This window comes from Bos mutus, chromosome 16, assembly GCF_027580195.1.
Source record: "Bos mutus isolate GX-2022 chromosome 16, NWIPB_WYAK_1.1, whole genome shotgun sequence".
Lineage (NCBI taxonomy): Eukaryota > Metazoa > Chordata > Mammalia > Artiodactyla > Bovidae > Bos > Bos mutus.
Window position 1 is genome coordinate 30,206,831 of NC_091632.1, and position 21,184 is coordinate 30,228,014.

Here is a 21,184-nt window from a genome sequence, read left to right on the forward strand (position 1 = left end):
TATTTGTTGCAACAGGGGTTACATTTATTTTTGTCCTTCTACAAACCATTATACTGTCCAATTATTAACCCAGATGAACAGAGGTATGATTTTTCTGTAATATGCTCAATCCCTTACTTTAATTCACAGCAGTAGCCTCTTTTATATAAATCAGTTTGCTGGAATCAGAAAATTTGAAAAAGCAACATGCCTCAAATTAAACTGCACAAGAGTCACTTCAGTCTAATCTGTTGTGAACAATGTTTTAGCTAATTACTATGACTGACTTGTATAGATATATATATATCTAGAGATATATATCTAGAAGTAAATCACTAAATGTACTACATTTCATGCGTGCATGAAACACACTCCCAAACACAGTAACAGAAAGCAAGGTAAAGATTTCAAAGTAAAATCACACCCATTTATAGTCCTGGTATTGACAAACAGAGCTGGGACCTAATATAGGAGTTATTAGTAACTGTTTGATTCCTCATTCAATATGTCCTATTTCAGAAAAAAAAATTCAAGCAAACTATAATAAGAATAATCTTATCACACCCCACGCTCTTACTGAGGAGGAAATTTAAGAAGTGATTTTCCCAAAGTCTTAAATCTGCCTACAGGAGAAGTAAGAGCAGAACCGGATCTCTTTAAGTTTAGTCCTTTAAACTATGCCAAACTGTCTCCCAACTAAAACCAGATTTATATCATATGTAAATTAGAAAAGTGCTAAAGATACTTGGGGAGACCGTATCTTCTTCCTCCTCTAAAGGACACTATTTTAAAATATGTTGTTGACATAATTAATAGGAAAGAAAGGAGGGAGAGAAGGGAAAAAAAAGGGAGGGAGAGGAGAGAGAAAAGGGAGGGGAAGGGTGTCAAAACCTTCTTGTTTCTAGAATCTTATGAATCCTATTATACTTTCAGTTCCACTTCCACACAAAATTTTATGACAACGGAAGAATCTTTGAACCTTTTCAACTTCCTCCTACTCTGAAAAAGATATTAAGAGTCAAACACTAAAATTGACAGGGCCATTAAAACATGACAGTGAGTTTTTACCAGTATTCCCTCTAATCTGACAGTTCAGATCATTCCTCATTTCATCAGAGTCACTGAAAACTTTTTAACTACAAAGTCAGACTGTATCCTTGAAACTAGAGTCGATTTCTACACTTATTCTAACTTCAGTTCTCTTAATAATTTCTCTCTCAATTTAAGAGCACAGCATATTACATTTCTAGAACAGATTTCATTGATGAGGAGTTGTCAGAAATAAATGAGGTGATATATGTGAAAGTACTCTGTAAATTTGAATTTATTATAACACCTGGAAGGTATTGTGTGAAAAAAAAAGTCTATAAATGTGTTGCTTATGTGAATACCACCATTCTTAGTGGTAAATCATTAAATGCATTTCCTTTACAATCAAGAGTGAGACAAGGATGTCTACTATCATTACCTCATTTTAACACTATAATAGAGGTTCAGGTCAGTGCAATAAGACAAAACTTATTAAGGAAAAAAAACAATAAGAATGGCTTAAGAAGCAAAACTGTCCTAATTTACAGATTATGTAACTAAATAGCTGATTTAATGCCAAGGTTTTATTAACGCTTATTCAGCTTTGTGCAAAGTATCCAGAATGGAAACTTTATTGCTGAGACTGTGAGGTATGATGTTAGATACTATTCTAGAAATAAAAATGATAGAAGAGGTACATCATACTCAGTGACCTTAAAAGTCATACATGGCAGGATAGAGCTCATATGGCTCAAATTGAATACAAAAAGGAAAGGAAAGTGGATGTACAAACTTGAGAAGAATATTTAATCTAAACCATTTGTGATTATCACCACCATCACAGGTTTTCCTGCAAGAGGACTGGACTACTAAATCACAGCAGCTCAAGAGGAAAAGGAATTGTGTCAGTTACAAACTAAGTGGTCCACAAAGCAGGACCCCAACAAATTTTGGTTTCTCCAACATTTTCTCATATATTCATCTCTCCTCTCCTCCATCATCAAAGACAGTTGAAAAGTTATGTTTGGGTAATATATATTTTAGTACAATATTAAAAGCCTTAAGAAATTTTATTCACTATCTTGAATTCTGAAATGTTTTTAATATGATTTTTTTTTTGGTTTTCCACATTTTCATGAAATTCAGTGTGATTTAAGCTACTTAGCAATTATAATGTATCTTAGAGCTACATTTTCATAACATTTTTTACTCAGAAAGAGTTTAAAACTGTGTCATCATATTACAAAACACACACTGATAATCTAAAATGGCTACAGAAGCTGTGGGAATGTATACCAAATACTTTCTAGTGAATTCAAGGCTGGATTATTGGGTATCAACTACTTAAATGTACCAACTATTTAACTTTTATCTTTGTGTTTAGTAGTGTTTTGGATGTTTCCCCTCTAAATCTTACATAAGGAGGCAAATACTGGTTTACTACAATGGAGCAAAACTGTGAGGTAAAGGCTGCAAGCACATCGAGCCATCTGTTTCAGATATGTGAAACAAGTTTCTAGATTCAATCAGAGACAAATTGCAAGAAAAGTTACTGAATGGCTGAAAATATACTAAAGTCTAGGAGAAAAACGGTGCTCCATATAGCATAAACCAGACCTTTCTAAATAACTTAAGAGACTATGTAAGTTTTGATATCTTCCTGATACAAGCCAGACACTAGCTTGTAAAATTTCAAAACTGGTAGAAAAAAATCTTAATAATTACATTTCCTTTTTACAAGCATATAATGAATAAGATACATTTTTTGTGATATTTGATGGTTTGGGGCATTTTAAAGACTAGATGACATATCACCTTCCAGAAATTAGTACACTGTCAGACTTTAAGTTAGTAATATATTTCTAGCTCTAAATGATATATTCATATAAAAATAGACTTCTGAACAGTGTGTACATTTATAATCCTCCAATATGGCTACATCAAAAGAAAAGAAATGGGGAAAAAAAAAAGACAAGATAGGAGTAGGTAGAAGGCTAAAACACAAACATGCAAGAAGGATTTTAATCAAAGTGTTACATTTGCAGAACATCAATCCTACTTGATTAGCACATGTAAGCACTGCTTTTATAAGTGCCATTTTTTTAAAAAGTAAATATAAAATGATATTGATATGTGAGTGTATTTCTGACTATCTACTTACTAATCTCTGCTACTTAATACTTAACTAAAGGCTAAATTTGATAATTCAGAAATGTGTAATCTGGCTTGAAAATTAGCCATGGTGTTTGTTGTTTTCCCATATTATTACAAGATTTTTGTGTAGCTCACTATTCATTCACCATCTTTACTGGAATGGCAGCTAAGGACAAATACTGAATATACGCACCACACTTTGTAGGACATTTTAACTTTGAGGATAAAGGGCAAAACTTTTTTTAATGGAAATTTTGCAATTTTGAGTCTCTAGCCTCAATTAGCATGGACAATACAAGTTAATGATATACAATGATTTGAAAAGTTATTCTGCATTTCTAACAGAACTTTGAGACATGAATAATCTGATAACTATTCTCCACTAATAAAGTCTTTTTTTTTTTTTAATTTAAGCAAGGCCTATTTACTGAAAATCAGGAAACAGTTTTCTTCCAAGTCTACTAATAATGAGAGAGAAGAAAGATTTCAAAACGGGACATTAAAAACTGCACAAAGATGTGACAGAACTCAGAGGATATCAACAGTATCAGAGAACCTGCCAGTATCCAAAACAGGTGCCAGGCTGTTTCCTCCTTTTGCCTGCTGTCAAAAACTGCAACAACTGCCACATTATCTTGTCAGGCAGACAGAGTCGTCGAGAATCCTCTGAGCCTCCACTGCAGTAGCCTAAGAGGACCTTTCAGCGCCTTTCCTGTTAGCATCAAAGCCAAACTGAAGTCAGACGATGCCCCCTCCCGCACAAGAAGGTACAGAGCACGCAGCCCGAAAGTCACCTTCAGGACTCAGTATGGAGGATCTGGTGGTGTTAGTGTAAAGGACAAACAATGGCACAAGGCAAATAAGAAACGCAGACAGAAAGAAAATCGAAAAAACTTTAAGATGCGTTCTTAGAATATAGCCCTGAAAAATAAGTTAGAAAAAAATAAGGCAGAGGGCCCTACCTTGCAGATCTTGTAGAGAGATTCTTGGCCATCTCCTCCAGTATCTTTGAAGTAATCGTGTGCAGGAAATGTACGATGAATATCTCGAGTAATAACACTCTCCTGGGCTGAGTCCTAAAAAAACAGTAGAGTTGGTCATTAATCTAAATTTTCTTAATTATGAAAAATAGTATGCACATGTTAAAACATTTCAAACAGCACAAAAAATATTTGCCACTTCCTCCATTAAAAAAAAAGACAAAAAAACCTGCCTTCCTTCCCAGATGCCTAGTTCCATTCACCAGAGATATTATAAATACCACCGACAGTTTCTTTTGTGTCTTTCCACCCATTTATCTCTAGATGTGTGAATCCATATTTATGTGAGGGGGAGAGGAGAGAGGGAAGTTGCATACACCCACAAATAGACATAAGCTCTCTGCTCTTTTCACTTAACAGGATAACTGATAAAATATTTTGTATTGCTACATGTAAATGTACTTCATTCTCTTTAAGAGCAACTATTAAAAAGAATGAGATACATCTGGATATAGACATACCACAATTTATTTAACATTTTCTTATCACTGATGTTTTGTATTTTTTCTATTTATATCACAAATATTATCACTAGGAATATTTCCATACATACATGTTCAAGACAGATTCCTAGAGGTGGAACTGCTAGGATACTGGATATATGCATTTCCATTTAAGGTACTTTCCCTTCAGAGTTGTTGTACCACACATAATCCAAACAATGATAGTGTCTGTGTTTCTCCACATCTGCCCCAAACCAAATATTATCTGACTTTTTAGAGAATCTGATACGTGAAAACTCAGACCATAGTCATTTAAAAAATACAAAATATTATCAATCTTTCCTCCCAATAGGTAAATTACCCGACTCATTTGCTTCAGAAAATAAAAAGCCCCCAAACTAGCATCCTAAGATGACATACATTTTAAATATAAATCCAGAGGCTTTTCTTTTCCAGACAGATTTAGGATCTAAAAGTTCAAAACTGAGTAAGTTCTAAGCTTTAAAAAAATTGATTAAAAAAAATGATTAATCATTCACTTGAGTTTATTCTTCTCAATGTTTGTTTTATATGTTTAAATGTCAAGAAAATAGAACGAGACTATTTCTAGCAACCCCAATAATGAAAATATTCTCCACAATTAAAGAAGCATCAATGATTATTAATGCAAATTAAAAGTGTTGTTTAATATCTTGTTTCCATATTTGAACAAATCCCTTCTTTCAGTTAAAATTAAGAAAAAGAAAAAAATGTTTAATATATGAGTTACTTTAATAAATGCTATTTCTTTTTCTTTTCTAGCCGAAAAGTATATAAGGAGGAGTAGCTGAGGAGCTCTAAAGTTAAGCCAGAGCCTTCTCTTGCTGCCTTTTTCATTTCAGCTGCCATATCATGCTGGGTGGTAATTAGATCGTATATCATGTGGAGAAACAACTAAAACTGAAACATTCCAAATCTGCCAGCAAACACCAAACATATTATAAATCAGTCCAGAGGTAATTCTGATGGCTTATAGGAATGGAATGCTAAAGACAAATAAAAATGAAACTTTCAAAAAATTACCATACCTTAAATAAAAGAATACAAAGAAAGTTTACATTTATCATGGCCAATGTAGTTTCTAATGGTACAGACTATTGGGGCAAGGTGGGGATACAGAACAAGGTAAATATAAAGGCAATGTATATGGAAATGTATTACAAAATGAATGATTTATCTGGTCTGATATTGAGTCTAAGCAGGTGAATCTGGTACCGGGCAGATGAGTTTTCACTGTCCAGATTTCCTCCATCAGTGGGTTTTCTTTTCAGTAAGTCTCCACTGACAAACTCTTTGAAAAAAACAGCCAATGAAAATGTTACTCCTCCCAAGTTGAACTATTTTAGGGGCTAACATGTGTCGACTGCTTCACAGGATAACTCACTTTTCACTTTCTGAGATGCTGCGGGAAAGAAATCATTGGACTATATTCCCTAGAAACTGCCTACTCTGTTGGTATCATGCTATGTTTAAATGGTGCCAACAGTCTGATTCAGAGAAAGAGAAATTTATCAAAAATTTCTAGGATATAACTGCATAATATTGTCAATTTTTTCTACGAATAGTTGAATCTTCCTTGTTTGTTTTAAAAAGTAAAGGGGCAAAATCAAATGAAAATATTGGGTTGGGCAGAAAGCTTGCTTGGAGTTTTCCATAAGATGTTATGGATAACCCATTAAAAATCATAGACTTTTCTGCACTTAATAAACTTTACCTTGCTATGATTACTTTTAAATGCTTTCTACATATGTGTTTCTAGAGTTTTCTTCCTACATATTGCTCTCAGTTGACTAAGGGAACAATTTCTGGAACTTCACTTTATAAACTAAACAAGCTATTTTTAGCTACATTATTCACTGATGCCTTTCATTTAAGTGAAGGTTAAGAAGTACACTGAAATGAAGTGAAAGTTACTCAGTCATGTCCAACTCTTTGCAACCCCAAAGGAGTTCTCCAGGCCAGAATACTGGAGTGGGTTGCCTTTCACTTCTCCAGAGGATCTTCCCAACCCAGGTCTCCCACATTGCAGGCGGATTCTGTACCAGCTGAGCTACAAGGGAAGCCCAAGAATACTGGAGTGGGTAGCCTATCCCTTCTCCAGAGAATCTTCCCAACCCAGGAATCGAACTGGGGTCCCCTGCACTGCAGGCTGATTCTTTACCAACTAAGCTATCAGGGAAGCCCTAAGAAGTACACTGCTGCTGCTGCTGCTGCTGCTGCTGCTGCTGCTGCTGCTAAGTTGGGTCAGTCGTGTCTGACTCTGTGCGACCCCATAGACAGCAGCCCACCAGGCTCCCCCATCCCTGGGATTCTCCAGGCAAGAACACTGGAGTGGGTTGCCATTTCCTTCTCCAATGCATGAAAGTGAAAAGGGAAAGTGAAGTTGCTCAGTCGTGTCCAACTCTTCGAGACCCCATGGACTGTAGCCTACCAGGCTCCTCTGTCCCTAGGATTTTCCAGGCAAGAATACTGGAGTGGGGTGCCATTGCCTTCTCCGAAGAAGTACACTAGACTCTGTTTACACACTATTATGAATGAAATTGCTAGAGAAAATAATAGTGTTTTCAAAGCAAAAGCTGAAGTTAATCATCTTCCAATTACCCATACTGTTAAGAATAGGAATGGTATATATTCAGGAACCCACATCTAATCCCCCGAATTTATCCACTCAATCATTAAATTATTTGAGTCAGGGAATCACTAAACCTAACATTGCAAAAGGAAGACAAAATGATTTTTCTCTTCAATATTCATCCCTTCTTTAAACTTATTCCAATTATAAGAAATAAATAAAATGAACAGAGGACAAAAAAGAAGCCAAGTAACTGACCATCCAAATATCTAGAGTTAAAACTTTCATGTGAAAATCTCTCTTAAAATATGGCCAAAAACATTTTATAAGTACAACCAAAATTGATATGAGGTCATGTTCTTGGAAGGGCCCCATAAACAGTCTCAAATCCTTACAATTACTCTTAGAATGACAAGAGGGAAGAATTCACTTCCTGACAGGTGGCAAATTTACCACTATCTAGAGACTCACAACTTTACCCACAATTTACTTCCCCGGGGATGTATGTCCCATTCCGATCTTCAGTCCAATATGGTGGCTCAGTGGCTCTGGGCCCAGTCAAACTCATCGGGTCTACTTCCGGCTACTTCACGTAACAACTATAGAAGCTCAGACAAGTTATTTAATCTCACTAAACTCAGTTTCCTCATCTTTAAAATGGGGTGGTCATACCAAATTCATGTTGTTTAGAATAAGATAATGTGTTTAAAGTGCTTAGCACACTGCCTACTATCAAGTGAACACGTTAATCTGTGTAGTTGCTAAGTTGTGTCTGACTCTTTGTGACTCCATGGACTGTAGCCTGCCAAGCTCCCTGGTTCATGGGATTCTCTAGGCAAGAATACTGGAGTGGGTTGCCATTTCCTCCTCCAAGGGATCGTCCTGACCCAGGGATCAAACCCACCATCTCCTACACTGGCAGGCAGGTTTTTTATCAGTGAGCCACCAGTGAAGTCTCCAAATCTAAGAATACTCATTAAAGAAATAAATTAAAAAAATAATAATTATTCCTCCTTCTCATTAAGGATCATGTTCAGCTGTTTAAAATTGTGGTGAATTTATTTTTAGACATCCTTCTGTATTTGTACACTTTAAATAATGAAATAAATCACTGTTTTTCTTCAGATATCATAAACACTGTGATTATGAAACCAATTTCCTTTGAGCTTTCAGCGTGATGAGGCACTAATGCATATACACCCTCTTCTAAATTTTCTATCAGGCATCTTATGTATATTATGTCTGAAATTATCCTGGTTTCTATTAGCCCATGATGAAAAGCAAAAGTGAACAATTATTTAGATAAAGTGATGTTTAACCCAATATGCAATGCTGGGGCCACTAACGCCAGTGTGAACACTCTGGCTCCAGCTTTGCATATATTCATGGAAGAAAAAAATATACCCTGAAAGGAGACTGGCAAGCACAGAGTACAGCAGAAGCTAAATTTGCCAGAACAGTTACCGTTTTCATTCTTTACTTCAGAATTCAGCATCTGAGGATCAGCGAGGGGTTGAAGTCACGGTTAGGGACAGAACAAATGCCACCGTTTCTAATACAAGTCTCCCTGCTGGACCATCACCATCAAGAAAATCACTGGTAGGCAAAGTCCTTAAGATCATCTTCTATCCTGCCTAAGGAGGCATCAGCTTGGGCCACACATACAAGCTGACTCAGAGCAGAAACAGTAGTGAGAGGTTTGGAAGAAAGTCTTTTCTTTCTTCCTTGAACCACACTCCCCTGATACTACCACCACACAGAAATGAAATTTCTATTGAGTTTATCCTTTAAGGATTTTCTTTCATTTCCAAACTGCTAAGTCATAAAATAAAACTTTTCTTTAACAATACATCAATCTCTAGTGTGACAAAATCCATGGCCTGACAAAGGATATATAATTCAACTTGTTGAAGATCAGTTTAAAATCATTGCTAAGAGGTATGATAAGTATCTCAATTAACTCTTGATCATTTTAAGTGGAGACAATTTATAGCCTGTTATCAAGAGGATTATGTAAGTTTTCTTCCAGTATATTGTATATATTCTGACATCTTTCTAATCCTCTTAATTCTTCTTTGAAGACAATCATCACTTACTTGCTTGTTGTGAGAAAGAAATGAATACAGCACTGAAGTGTCAGCAAGTATTAGGAAGACAGGTTTGGATGACCATACCTTATTATTTTTTATGGAACAATTTCTAGGCTGTCAACAACTGGAAAGGTATTCTAGTGAGGAGAGTGTTGTCACATGTGACTTTAGCACCAGATAAAGTGAAAAAGTAATGTCCTGATAAACAAACACCTTTGGCTGTACTCTGATTTGCTACATTTTTACAACTCTCGCTGCACCTTTTCTTATGAATCTCTATTGTCAAATCCAAACGAAGTGAATTTTCACTTTTCATTTCAACTTTTAAGTACCATGTCAACTTGTATTATTAGAGATGCCAATGTAGACCAAGCGTAGCCACAAGCAGTCAGCAGATAAATGATTCAGAGCCTAAGAAAAAAAAATTGACCTTAAAACGTGCCTTCTATTCTAACTCCACAGGGATCCTCCTTTAGTTCTATGCTGGAGCTAGATCTGTGGAGAAACATCACAAACTAGTCAGCTTACATGTCCCTGAAAGCAGATGGGTTTGCAGTGGTGGCTCTGATTTATTTGCCTTGATGTTTGCCAAAATTCCAAAGAGGCAGAGATGAAAGGAGAAAACATAAAAAGTTCATTCTAGTTTCAAACATGCTACTAAAATCATGAGCTAGAAACAGTAACACAAAAAGGCTGGATCACTGTCAGCCTTCATTTCTTGAATATGGGCGGGGGGAGTCTCAGCATCAGCAGGGTAATATGGAAGCAAAGAAGTAAATGACAACTTAACCATATTGTTAGCAAGCTGCTTCCTGGGAACTGCACAAACATGCTGCCAGATGTCTCAGAATCAAAGCCTGACACAAAGGTCAAAAATATAAGCCGTATTCTGGCTTCAACTAGAAGGAAATCTCTTAGGGGGAGTAGCAACGGTGAGAACAAAGAGCAGGGGAAAGTGAGGGGACAGGAAGTACTGTCTTCATAAGACCAGTCAATATCCATAACGAATATCTTAATCTTGAAGGGACTGCAGGGAGTGCAGCGGAATTATGTGATTAGAATAAAGCATTTCTTGGGGACTAGAAGACTAAGAAGCACTGTAGCCTATGAGAACGCCTGGATTTCCCTGAAATCCTAGGGAATCCAGTCAGGTACCTCTCCAGGATGAATATCTGAGGTTACTTTTAGACTCCAAATGCATCTATGGCCATATTTGGATATGCCCTCATTCCCAGGACTGCTGACCACTCACTGTCTCAAAATAAAGGTTCAGCTGGTGTACTTGACAGTCTTGGAAACTCGTATCAATGGGCAATGATAAATTCTGCAACTCTTGTTAAAATGAAGCACAATAACTGAACTCTGTTAGTTCAGATTGGAAAATATGCTAGTATTTTCCAAAGTTAGATTATTAAAATTATTATTTAAATATTTAAATTATTTAAATCATTAATTATAAAATTTATCAAAACAGTCCTTTAAACTCTTTTAAGATAAATAAAAAATTTTAAGGGCCATATATTTACTAACCATTGTGTAAGAATAACTTTCATTTTTCTATAAAACTTTAAAGAATGCTTCTGATAACCAGCATTTGATAAATATGCCTATTTTCACCTAATCATTACATTTTATCATTGTATTTACCTCATACATACTGCTGCTACTGCTGCTGCTGCTGCTGCTAAGTCGCTTCAGTCATGTCCGACTCTGTGCAACCCCACAGACGGCAGCCCAACAGGCTCCCCCGTCCCTGGGATTCTCCAGGCAAGAACACTGGAGTGGGTTGCCATTTCCTTCTCCAATGCATGAAAGTGATAATTGAAAGTGAAGTCGCTCAGTCGTGTCCGACTCTTAGCGACCCCATGGACTGCAGCCTACCAGGCTCCTCCATCCATGGGATTTTCCAGGCAAGAGTACTGGAGTGGGGTGCCACATACATACTAGTTATTGTTGTAATAGGTTGAATATTTTAATAATTTGTAAAACATTCTATCATTCCTTCAATCATGTTAGATGTGTCTCTTTGCTTCTCAATTAATTGTCTTGAATTGCCAACATAAAAATTGAATATACATTAAAAATTAAGCTTTTTATTTGCTGCATAGTTCAAATCTGTTTATGTATTCAACATCTACTTTTCTGAGTACCTACTAAGAATCAGACACTACTTTAGGAGCAGAGGATATCACTGTTAGCAAGTCAATGTCCCTCCCCTATAGAGTTTGCATTCTTTCAATACAGGAAAGACATAAAAAAACAAGTATATAATATTGTTTAGTGAAAACTACTATAAAAAATAAAACAAGATATAGTGAGGAATGGGATGGTATTTCAGGTAGAGTGGTTTTGCTTCTCTGAGTAAGAATTCAAATATTTAAAGAAAAAGCTTTGTAGGAAAGGCCCTGAGGTGGAGCAGGATGCCAATACTTTTCTGAACAGTCTCCAGCATGTTGCTGATCTTTATGTTTGCAGATGTCTTCAATGAATTCTTAAACATCACTCTGATACTCTCCTGGATTAACCTGGCTACCTCAGAAATTTGTTAGGATAAATGAGATGACTGTTATGAGATGTTTCAGTTAATATATTTGAATAATGTGTTCCTAGTTACATGTGTCTATATGAAAGCTTACCATTCAAATATTTATTTAACATTATGGGTGAGACATTGTATTAGGATCTACAGGATCAAAAAGGTATAAGACATAATCCATAATGTCCCTAAATTGCTAGAGGTTAAGATTTACTTGTAAAGACAAAATGGAAGGAAACATGTGCTAACAGCCAAGTAAATGATATGAGTAATGTTGGCTATAGGAATTCAGTAAAGAAAGTGATTATCAGATCATATCAGATCAGATCAGTCGCTCAGTCGTGTCCAACTCTTTGCAACCCCATGAATCGCAGCACGCCAGGCCTCCCTGTCCATCACCAACTCCCGGAGTTCACTCAGACTCATGTCCATCGAGTCGGTGATGCCATCCAGCCAGCCATCTCATCCTCTGTCGTCCCCTTCTCCTCTTGCCCCCAATCCCTCCCAGCATCAGAGTCTCTTCCAATGAAAGTGATTATAGAAGGGATCAAATGGTGAAAAGTCACCTTCTACAGGAGATGGAGACTAGGCTGAGCATTGTAGACAAGACAGTCTCAACAAAGCTGAATGATCTCAGAAGAACAAGTGTGGTGTGAGTAGAGGCTGCAAAGCAGGAAAGCACTTGGCATGCCCAGGAAATATGATTCTGACTAGCGAAGGAAATTTATAAAAGGGCAAGTTGAGTGGGATCTAAACTATGAAAAGTTAATCTTGAATGAAGATGTTTTAACTTAACCTTGCAAACAAGGAGTTATTTCATCTGCTATGGTCTCTGCAGTCAGTTTTGTGAACTCTTGTTTCAGCTGAGCCTCATCTGCACAACTGCTGTGTAGTGAAGACTAACCTTACCCAAAAAAATGACTGGCTTTTGCCACTGGACTCTAGGAGGTGATCTCTAGGCCCCTGTGATATCAAGTCTAACAGGAAGTCTTTGTTTGCACGTGGGCATGACCACCCAATAGCCTAGCAATGTGACTCATCATGGGGTTTTTGAAGCACAGAGTATTAGTTCTATCTATGGAGAAGCTGGAGGCTAAAGGTCAGTCATATAAACATTACATGAACAATCCCCTATAAAAACTCTGGACAAGATTCAAGTGAGCTTTACTAACTGGCAATACTCCCAGCACATGTTCACATACTGATGTCAGGAAACTACATGGTCCATGACTCCATGGGGAAAGGACAAAGGAAGCACCATGCTTGGCACTTCCCATGGAGTCTGCCCAATATCCTTCATCCCTTGGCAAGCTTTAATCTGTATCCTGTAGCTGTAATATGATGTCACCACAGAGGAGCCGGGCAGGCTGCAGTCCACAGGGTTGCAAGGATTCAGACACGACTGAGAGACTAAGTATGTACACACATTAGTATCACAGCTTTCATGGAGTTTTGCGATTGTTTCTAGTGAATTACTGAACCTGAGGGTGATTTTGGTTAACACCTTGACACAATCAGTGTTAGAAGCAAGGGCTGTCTTGGGTAGATTATGTTCCCTCTCTTAACTTTGAAGCTGGTTAAATTCTGACAAGTAGGCCATCAACAAATAAAAGTTTTCATTGTCGTATTCTCACCAGTAAATTTTCTCTATTCAACGATACGAATCATTGCCTTCCTTTTAGTCTTTGACAACATATTATTCACAATAAAATAGTCTTCCAATACCGTGTCAATTCAGATGACTTTTCAAAAACTCACTTTTAATGTAGAACCTCAAATGTTGAAAATGTTGGTCTACGATTGACCATCTGGCCATCTGTTCATTGAGTTTCTCAAAAACCTCTAGGTAATTAGTAAAGCCCATTAAATTAAAAGTAGGTCACACAACTATGGATATGATCCTATAACTTGTATAAAGGATCATCTGGAACTTCACAGGAGAGTGAGTGTAAGTAAACAGTACATGCTAAGCTGCTTCAGTCATGTCTGATTCTTTGCAACCCCATGGACTGTAGCCTGACAGGCTCCTTTGTCCACGGGATTCTCCAAACAAGAATAATGGAGTGAATAGGCGTTCCCTTCACCATGAGATATTCCCGACCCAGGGATCAAACCTGAGTTCTTTATGTCTCCTGCATTGGCAGGTGAGTTGTTTACCACCAACACCACCTGGGAAGCCCAAACTATAACAACAACTCTGAGTAAATGTCAATAACATGCGTATTTTTAAATCCTTTATGATCAATAAAGTTACTCTATACTGGAGTGTGGGTTTTGAAAAAGTCCATTTTTGTATCAAATCAGGTTACATAATTGCCATTTTATTCCTTTATGTAACAGTACATGCTTCCATTAACATAAGATTTTACTCAAGTAGGACTAGAAGTAATGGCACCCCACTCCAGTCCTCTTGCCTGGAAAATCCCATGGACGGAGGAGCCTGGTGGGCCGCAGTCCATGAGGTCGCTAGGAGTCGGACAAGACTCAGCGACTTCACTTTCACTTTTCACTTTCATGCACTGGAGAAGGAAATGGCAACCCACTCCAGTGTCCTTGCCTGGAGAATCCCAGGGACGGGGGAGCCTGGTGGGCTGCCGTCTATGGAGTCGCACAGAGTCGGACACGACTGAAGCTACTTAGCAGCAGCAGCAGCAGCAGCAGGACTAGAAGATGCACTGATTACAACAATAATAAAAATAAAATAGGAAGGGGCAAGAACAGAACAATTTGTTCCTGACAGACTATAAAACTTGTAGTTCTCAATAACAAAGGTCACTTCAATAATTAAATATTCTAATTCAATCTAGAAAGTGTACAATAAGGTATTTTTTTTTGTTTTACATATTCTGGTTAATATAGCAACTTTCTTTTCTGATATTGTATTCATAATTCTCTGTTCAAGAGGGTCAATTTTTGTTTCTCCAACAGATTTCTCTGGACGTAGTACAATCCTTTTTGCAACATGGTACATTTGAAATCTGATTAATCCTTTTTGGAACAATGCCAAATAATGAGTAGAAACTAAAGACTTATTCTGCACTGCTTCTCTCTATATGGACTCACAGATGAGCATTACTATTCTAAGACTTGGAAGGTCTAGGTAAATATATTCCAGCTCCTTGACACAGTATATTCCTTTTTTAGTTTCTTTGCTGATTCCTCCTCTGCCTACTCCTTATCTGATGGTGTTACATCCTTAGCATTGTTCTGTGCTCACTCTCCGTGCTCTCCCTGGGAAATCACATTCATCTCTGTAACTTCAACTACCATCTGTCTTCTCTCTCCTGGATCTTTACTAAAGTAGAGGCCAAATCTTACTGGTTATCAGAATCATCTGATAATTTATTTCTGAAGCTAAATACCCAGCTTTCACCTAGATATAATCTACTAATATCTCTAAGCACTTCCAGACAATCTGTATTTTTAACAAAGATCTATCCGTCCTTGAGCTAAAGTCTGCTAACTGTTATTTGGAAACTACCGGTCTAACAGACTTACCAATCCACATCTAAAACAAGCCAAACATTCAATTCAGAATTTCCTATATTCTGATTCTCAGTGGAATGAGTTTCCATGACTGATCTGACATGGAAAGAGTTATTCTAGAAGTCTCCCCTCTTTTTCTCCCTAAATCAATTTGTCCTCCAGTCTTCCACTCTGCTTTTCTAATTAATTGGTACCCATGTCTGAATATCCCCATTTGAGTGGCACCTCAAGGTAGACAATCAGTTCTTACTTGTCTTTGTCTCCCTGGTGGCCTGAGACTTTAGTAGGTGCTTCATAAATGGGTGCTGAATGAATCATAAAAGGGAAGCAGGCACAGGAAGTGTGTATATATATATATGTGTGTGTGTGTGTGTGTGTGTGTGTGTGCTTTATGTTGAAGGGACTCAAGTTATATAATTTTAAATCTGAGATTTCAATTCTCTTCTAACCTCATTTAGTCAAGAGCAGTGACAAAAGGAAATAATTTGCACCAAAACCAAAGATAAGGAGTCACAAACATCCAAACCAAAAATTCACAGCAAAATGCATACCAAAATGTTCTTGCTCCTACTATCAAAGGAGACACATGAAAATAATTACAGATATTCTATAAACTACAACAAATCAAAATGGATCTGTCTTAAAATAGAAGTTAGAAATTCTATCACTATTGCAATTGCCAAAAGTCATCGTTATGAAAGCTATCTGGAGTTTTCTCACTGAGTTTTACCTCATTTTATATGAACGTTTATAAAAGATTAAAGACACATTCAAGTGCTGCATTTTTTAAAATATTAGTCTTTTTACTTTAAAAGTGAGAGGAAATGAATTACATAATTAATGTGTTCAAAACCCTGTTAGAAGCAAATTACATTAAGTATGATGTTTTAGAAATCTGAAGTATCCTTTACAGTTAACTCTTTCTCAATAAAATAGCTTGAAGTATTAGACTGAGATCAACATTAGACAACAATCAGGAATCACTGTAACTCTGGATTAGAATATTTAATAGGTTCAGTTTCTTTATTAGTCTTAATTCAATCAAAGGAAGACACAGATCCTTTCTTCTTCGATTTTAGGATCCTTTAGAAAGACTAACACCTTCTATTCTATCTCATAAGAATATGATACTCATAAAATGAGAATTTTTTCATCTTTCAAGCTGCTTGCTATTTAAGTTCTATAACAGTAGCATGAAAGAGTAGAGAGAGAAACAGTGAAAAAGAAAGAGTGCATTGGCTGTCCTCTTTCATTGGTTGTCATTTTTGAAACACCACCATCTCCTCTGCTTTAATCAACATATGTTTGTTTCTGATTTAAATGCTATACTGCCCACATATTTTTATGTAATTTGTTCCTAATAGATCCAAGTTGCTAAGACAGGATTTCTAAAGTCTGAATTTCTGAGAAAGATAAATATCGTATACCAATGCATATATATGGAATCTAGAAAGATGGTACTGATGAAATTTTCTGCAGGGCAGCAATCGAGACACATATATAGAGAACAGACTTATGGACTCAGTGGGTGGGGGAGGAAGGAGAGGGTGAGATGGATGGAGAGAATAACATGTAAGAGTAACTTACATTACCATATGTAAAACAAATAGTCAACGGGAATTTGCTGTGTGACTCAGGGAACTCAGGGTGGGGCTCTGTGACAATCTAGAGGGCTAATGGGAAGGGAGATGGGAGGTATGTTTAAGAGGGAGGGGACATACATTACATATGGCTGATTCATGTTGATGTTTGGCAGAAACCAACAAAATTCTGTAACGCGATTATCCTTCAACTGAAAAATAAATAAACTAAAAAAATAAAGTCTGAATTTCTAATGAAGGGAAAGAAAGTGCAACTTCTATAAACATTAAGAAATTGTAAAAGTAACTCCATTTATTTCTCATTTATTAAATGGACATTTGTGGAAGTTACTTCGACTTGACTCAGTGCTACGGGAGCTGAAAGGTTTCTTCCCAGGTGTTTGTCCAGCACTGCTTTTTTATTTAGGCTTAGTTCTGGCTCAGTGGCAAACAATCTGCCTGTCAATGCAGGAGGCTCAGAGATCCAGGTTTGATCCCTGGGTCCGGAAAATCCCCTGGAGGAGGAAACTCACTCCAGCTAAACAACTCACAGCAACTCACTCCAGTATTCTTGCCTAGAAAATCTCATGGACAAAGGAGCCTGATGGGCTACAGTCCATGGGGTTGCAAACAGGTGGACATGACTGAGCGACTGAGCAGAACAACAAAACTACAAATAAAAGATCTTTTATTTTCCAGAGCTTTAAGTGTTTCGTAAGTTATATACACATAATGGTTCCAATCTTGCAGGGTACTTAGGTACAATTTGTAACTAGTTCATAATATGAAAATAATGTTATTCCTCGGAGAAACCAAGCATCATTTAGGTCAGGCAGAACATATTTTCTTTTCTGGCACCATCACCATAGTTCAGGATATTATCGCTTTAAGCTCAGGCTCTTTCCATGGCCTCTAAATCATCCACAAATTTTCTCTCTTTCAATCAGGCTGTGCAATACTTAGGCTAATTTGCCTAAAGCACTGCACTGTTGTTTTGTTGTCATTGTATTTCCATAGTATCACAAATGTTTTACTGTTTATTTTTTGGTAATACATAGTTTTTTTTTTTTAATTGAAGTACAGTTGATTTGCAATATTGTATTAGTTTCAGACACAGAACAAAATGATTCATATTGGCTGTAGTCCCGTGTGCTATACAGTAGGTCTTTATTGCTTATCCACTTTATATACTATAGTGATAAAGCACTGTTTTACTCCCAGGTAGCATTCAAATCCTGGAGAAGGCAATGGCAACCCACTCCAGTACTCTTGCCTGGAAAATCCCATGGACGGAGGAGCCTGGTAGGCTGCAGTCCATGGGGTAGCTAGGAGTCGGACATGACTGAGCGACTTCACTTTCATTTTTCCCTTTCCTGCATTGGAGAAGGAAATGGCAACCCACTCCAGTGTTCTTGCCTGGAGAATCCCAGGGACGGGGGAGCCTGGTGGGCTGCCGTCTATGGGGTCACACAGAGTTGGACACGAATGAAGTGACTTAGCAGCAGCAGCAGCATTCAAACCCATCTACAGTATGGTCCCACCTGCTATCCTCTAATAGAAACAAATCCTTATTCTATTCCATCTGAATCACATCTCATGTCCCTAAGTTTCATTGTTCTTTCAAGTTTTAATGCTTTTGTGTACTTTCCTCTCTCTTGGATGACCCTACTTCCCACATTTTCCCCTTCTGAAATCCTGTCCATTTATAAAGGATCATATCAGACTTCTTCCCTGGTACATTCTTGATGATCCAAAATTAAAATAATACCCTCTTCCTTTATGCTCTGATAATACCAACTTCTATAGACTTAACTAAAACTTACTATGTATTGCCTTGGGGTAAGACATTTTATCTCCGCTAAGCTCCTGGCCACTAAAGATGGTCCCTTATAGTAACCCATACAGTACCCTATGCAGTAGGGGCTAAACAAAAATACCTGTGTAATAAATGATTCTATGACACAAGAAAATGGTCAACCAAAGCAAAAGGGCAGAGAATAAAGAAAGAGCTTGTATTTCTACTTAAGTAAAGGGTGGGTCATGTCCCACACTGAGCCACAAATGAAAACTAGGCTGGGGTAAATTTTCTGTGCTTGGTCACTCATATCTGCCCTGTGAAATGCTTTGAGCTCCCTGGGAACAAGAATGATAAAAAACCACCATAAGGAAGGATGTTATCTATCATCGCCAAATCCATGGTTAATATTTTTACGAACAAGAAATAGATAGTCTCATTCAAAACCCTGCTTTGTCACGGGCTACTCGGAGGTAACTCTGGAGTAAGTCATCACATTTTAGTTCATAATGCTAACTTCCTGATATACAGAAGAGAATCAAAGAAGTCTATACACAGATTTATCATGATCATCAGAAAGCACACATTTTACTTAAATCTATCTTCAACCTAGCAGAGGCTGAAATGCTTTATGAAGATAGTGTTTGCTGCAATTGCCTAAGGAGCCACTGAGCTGGCATTTCGTGCTACGGCTGTGATAATGTGTTCAAGATCATAATGGTAAATAACACAGCCCTGAAACATGACGGGGATAGCAGGACCAAGACACTGTCACAAACACAGCAAATCTAAGCGCCACAGACAGGGAAAGGATTTTGATTCTTTAAACAACAAAGATATAGCACTCTGACCCCGGATATCAGTCAAGAGGACACCTCTGCATTTGCCACTGGAGGAATATCTACAACTGCTAGATGTAAGGAAAGAGATGGAGATGGGATGAGGTAAATGAGGCAAAAAAAAAGTGGTCTGGCTTTAACCTTGAAAGCAGATATCACAATACCACTATGCAATTACCCCCAGAGAGATCAAGGCCATGTGGGCAAAGGGGAGGAGCAGCAGAGAATGACACTGGAGGGGAGGAGGGCTCAACAATACTTCATGAGCAGAACTCCTGACTTGTTAGCTTTTTTATTGTATTTTACTGAGTGATTAAATAGGGCGACTAGTACAAAAACCAGTGTCATATAAAAAATGTATGTAATCCAATCTGCTCAACTATAATGTGAGCTTTAGTTGTTTTAAAATTTCATAATTCCAGAAGGGTTAGAAACTACTGTGCTCTGGCCCAGCTTTTGGGTTCCCACATACAATACAGGATGCCCAGTTCAACTGCTTGTGATTTCATATTGCATAGGGCTGACTTACTTGTTACTTGAAAACATTATTTTTATATCTGAAATTAAAATTTAACTGGGCATCCTATATTTATATTTTTGCTAATTCTGGAAGTCTTATCCAGATGACTATTGTCACAGTACTTGGCAGATCAGTTTCTGAGTACTGCTCTCATATTATTCTGTTCAAGTTGCTTTTAAATACTTGGTTGAGTGAAAGTGAAAGTCGCTCAGTTGTGTCCAACTCTTTGTGACCCCATGGACTGTGTTCATGGAATTCTCCAGGCCAGAATACTGAAGTGGGTAGCCTTTCCCTTCTCCAGGGGCTCTTCCCAACCCAGGGATCAAACCCAGGTCTCCCACATAGCAGGTGCATTGTTTACCAGCTGAGCCACAAAGGAAGCCCAAGAATACTGGAGCGGGTAGCCTATCCCTTCTCCAGTGGATCTTCCCGACCCAGGAAGGTACCATATTTGATAGAAACCAGTCACATTTGACTTCTCAAAAAAAGCTGTATTAAATTTACTTAAACATTGAGAAAATATTAGTTAAAAGCCACAGATATTGATATGAATAGAATTAGAAAGATCTGTTCAAAACTATAAAAGACTGAGAGGAAAATGAGGACATCTATACAACAATGGACAGACACCATTATTAGTGTGAATACCAAGCCTGTGAGGCACAGAAAAACTGAATTGATGACCTGGAAAATAAGATCAAATTAAGATATAGCGGATTGATCTGAGGTCCCTGCAGACATGAAGGCAGGGAACAGATAAAGATTCTTCTCAGTGAATAGAAGACAAAGATGCTCAGAATGTTTACTTAGTCAACATTGTCTCTACTCTGTTCAAATGCCAAATAAAACTTGATCAATTAACATCTGAAAAACGTTTCTGGTCTAAGAAGAAAATGGCTTCAAAATTAGCAGAATGACATAAGCCTGCACCTGAGTTTTTAGTACTCTACTCTGCCTTATCAAAGGACAATATATTGCCCCTGATATTTACATACCAAATATTGATATGAAGAAGTATCAGAACAACTTGAAAGGCTTGGTGGGTATGGTGGCCCGGGGACAAGCAACTTTTACATAGAACT

At 37.4% G+C, this 21,184-nt stretch overlaps 1 protein-coding gene across 2 annotated transcripts in view; it reads right to left on the reverse strand.

Annotated features, from left to right (window-relative positions):
* RABGAP1L (RAB GTPase activating protein 1 like) overlaps nt 1-21,184 on the reverse strand; it is a 737,668-nt gene that overhangs the window by 305,871 nt on the left and 410,613 nt on the right. For both annotated transcript variants that reach the window (XM_070384895.1, XM_070384896.1), the window contains exon 14: nt 4,125-4,238. In XM_070384895.1, the coding sequence (XP_070240996.1) occupies nt 4,125-4,238 (114 nt within the window). The remainder of the gene's footprint in view (nt 1-4,124; nt 4,239-21,184) is intronic.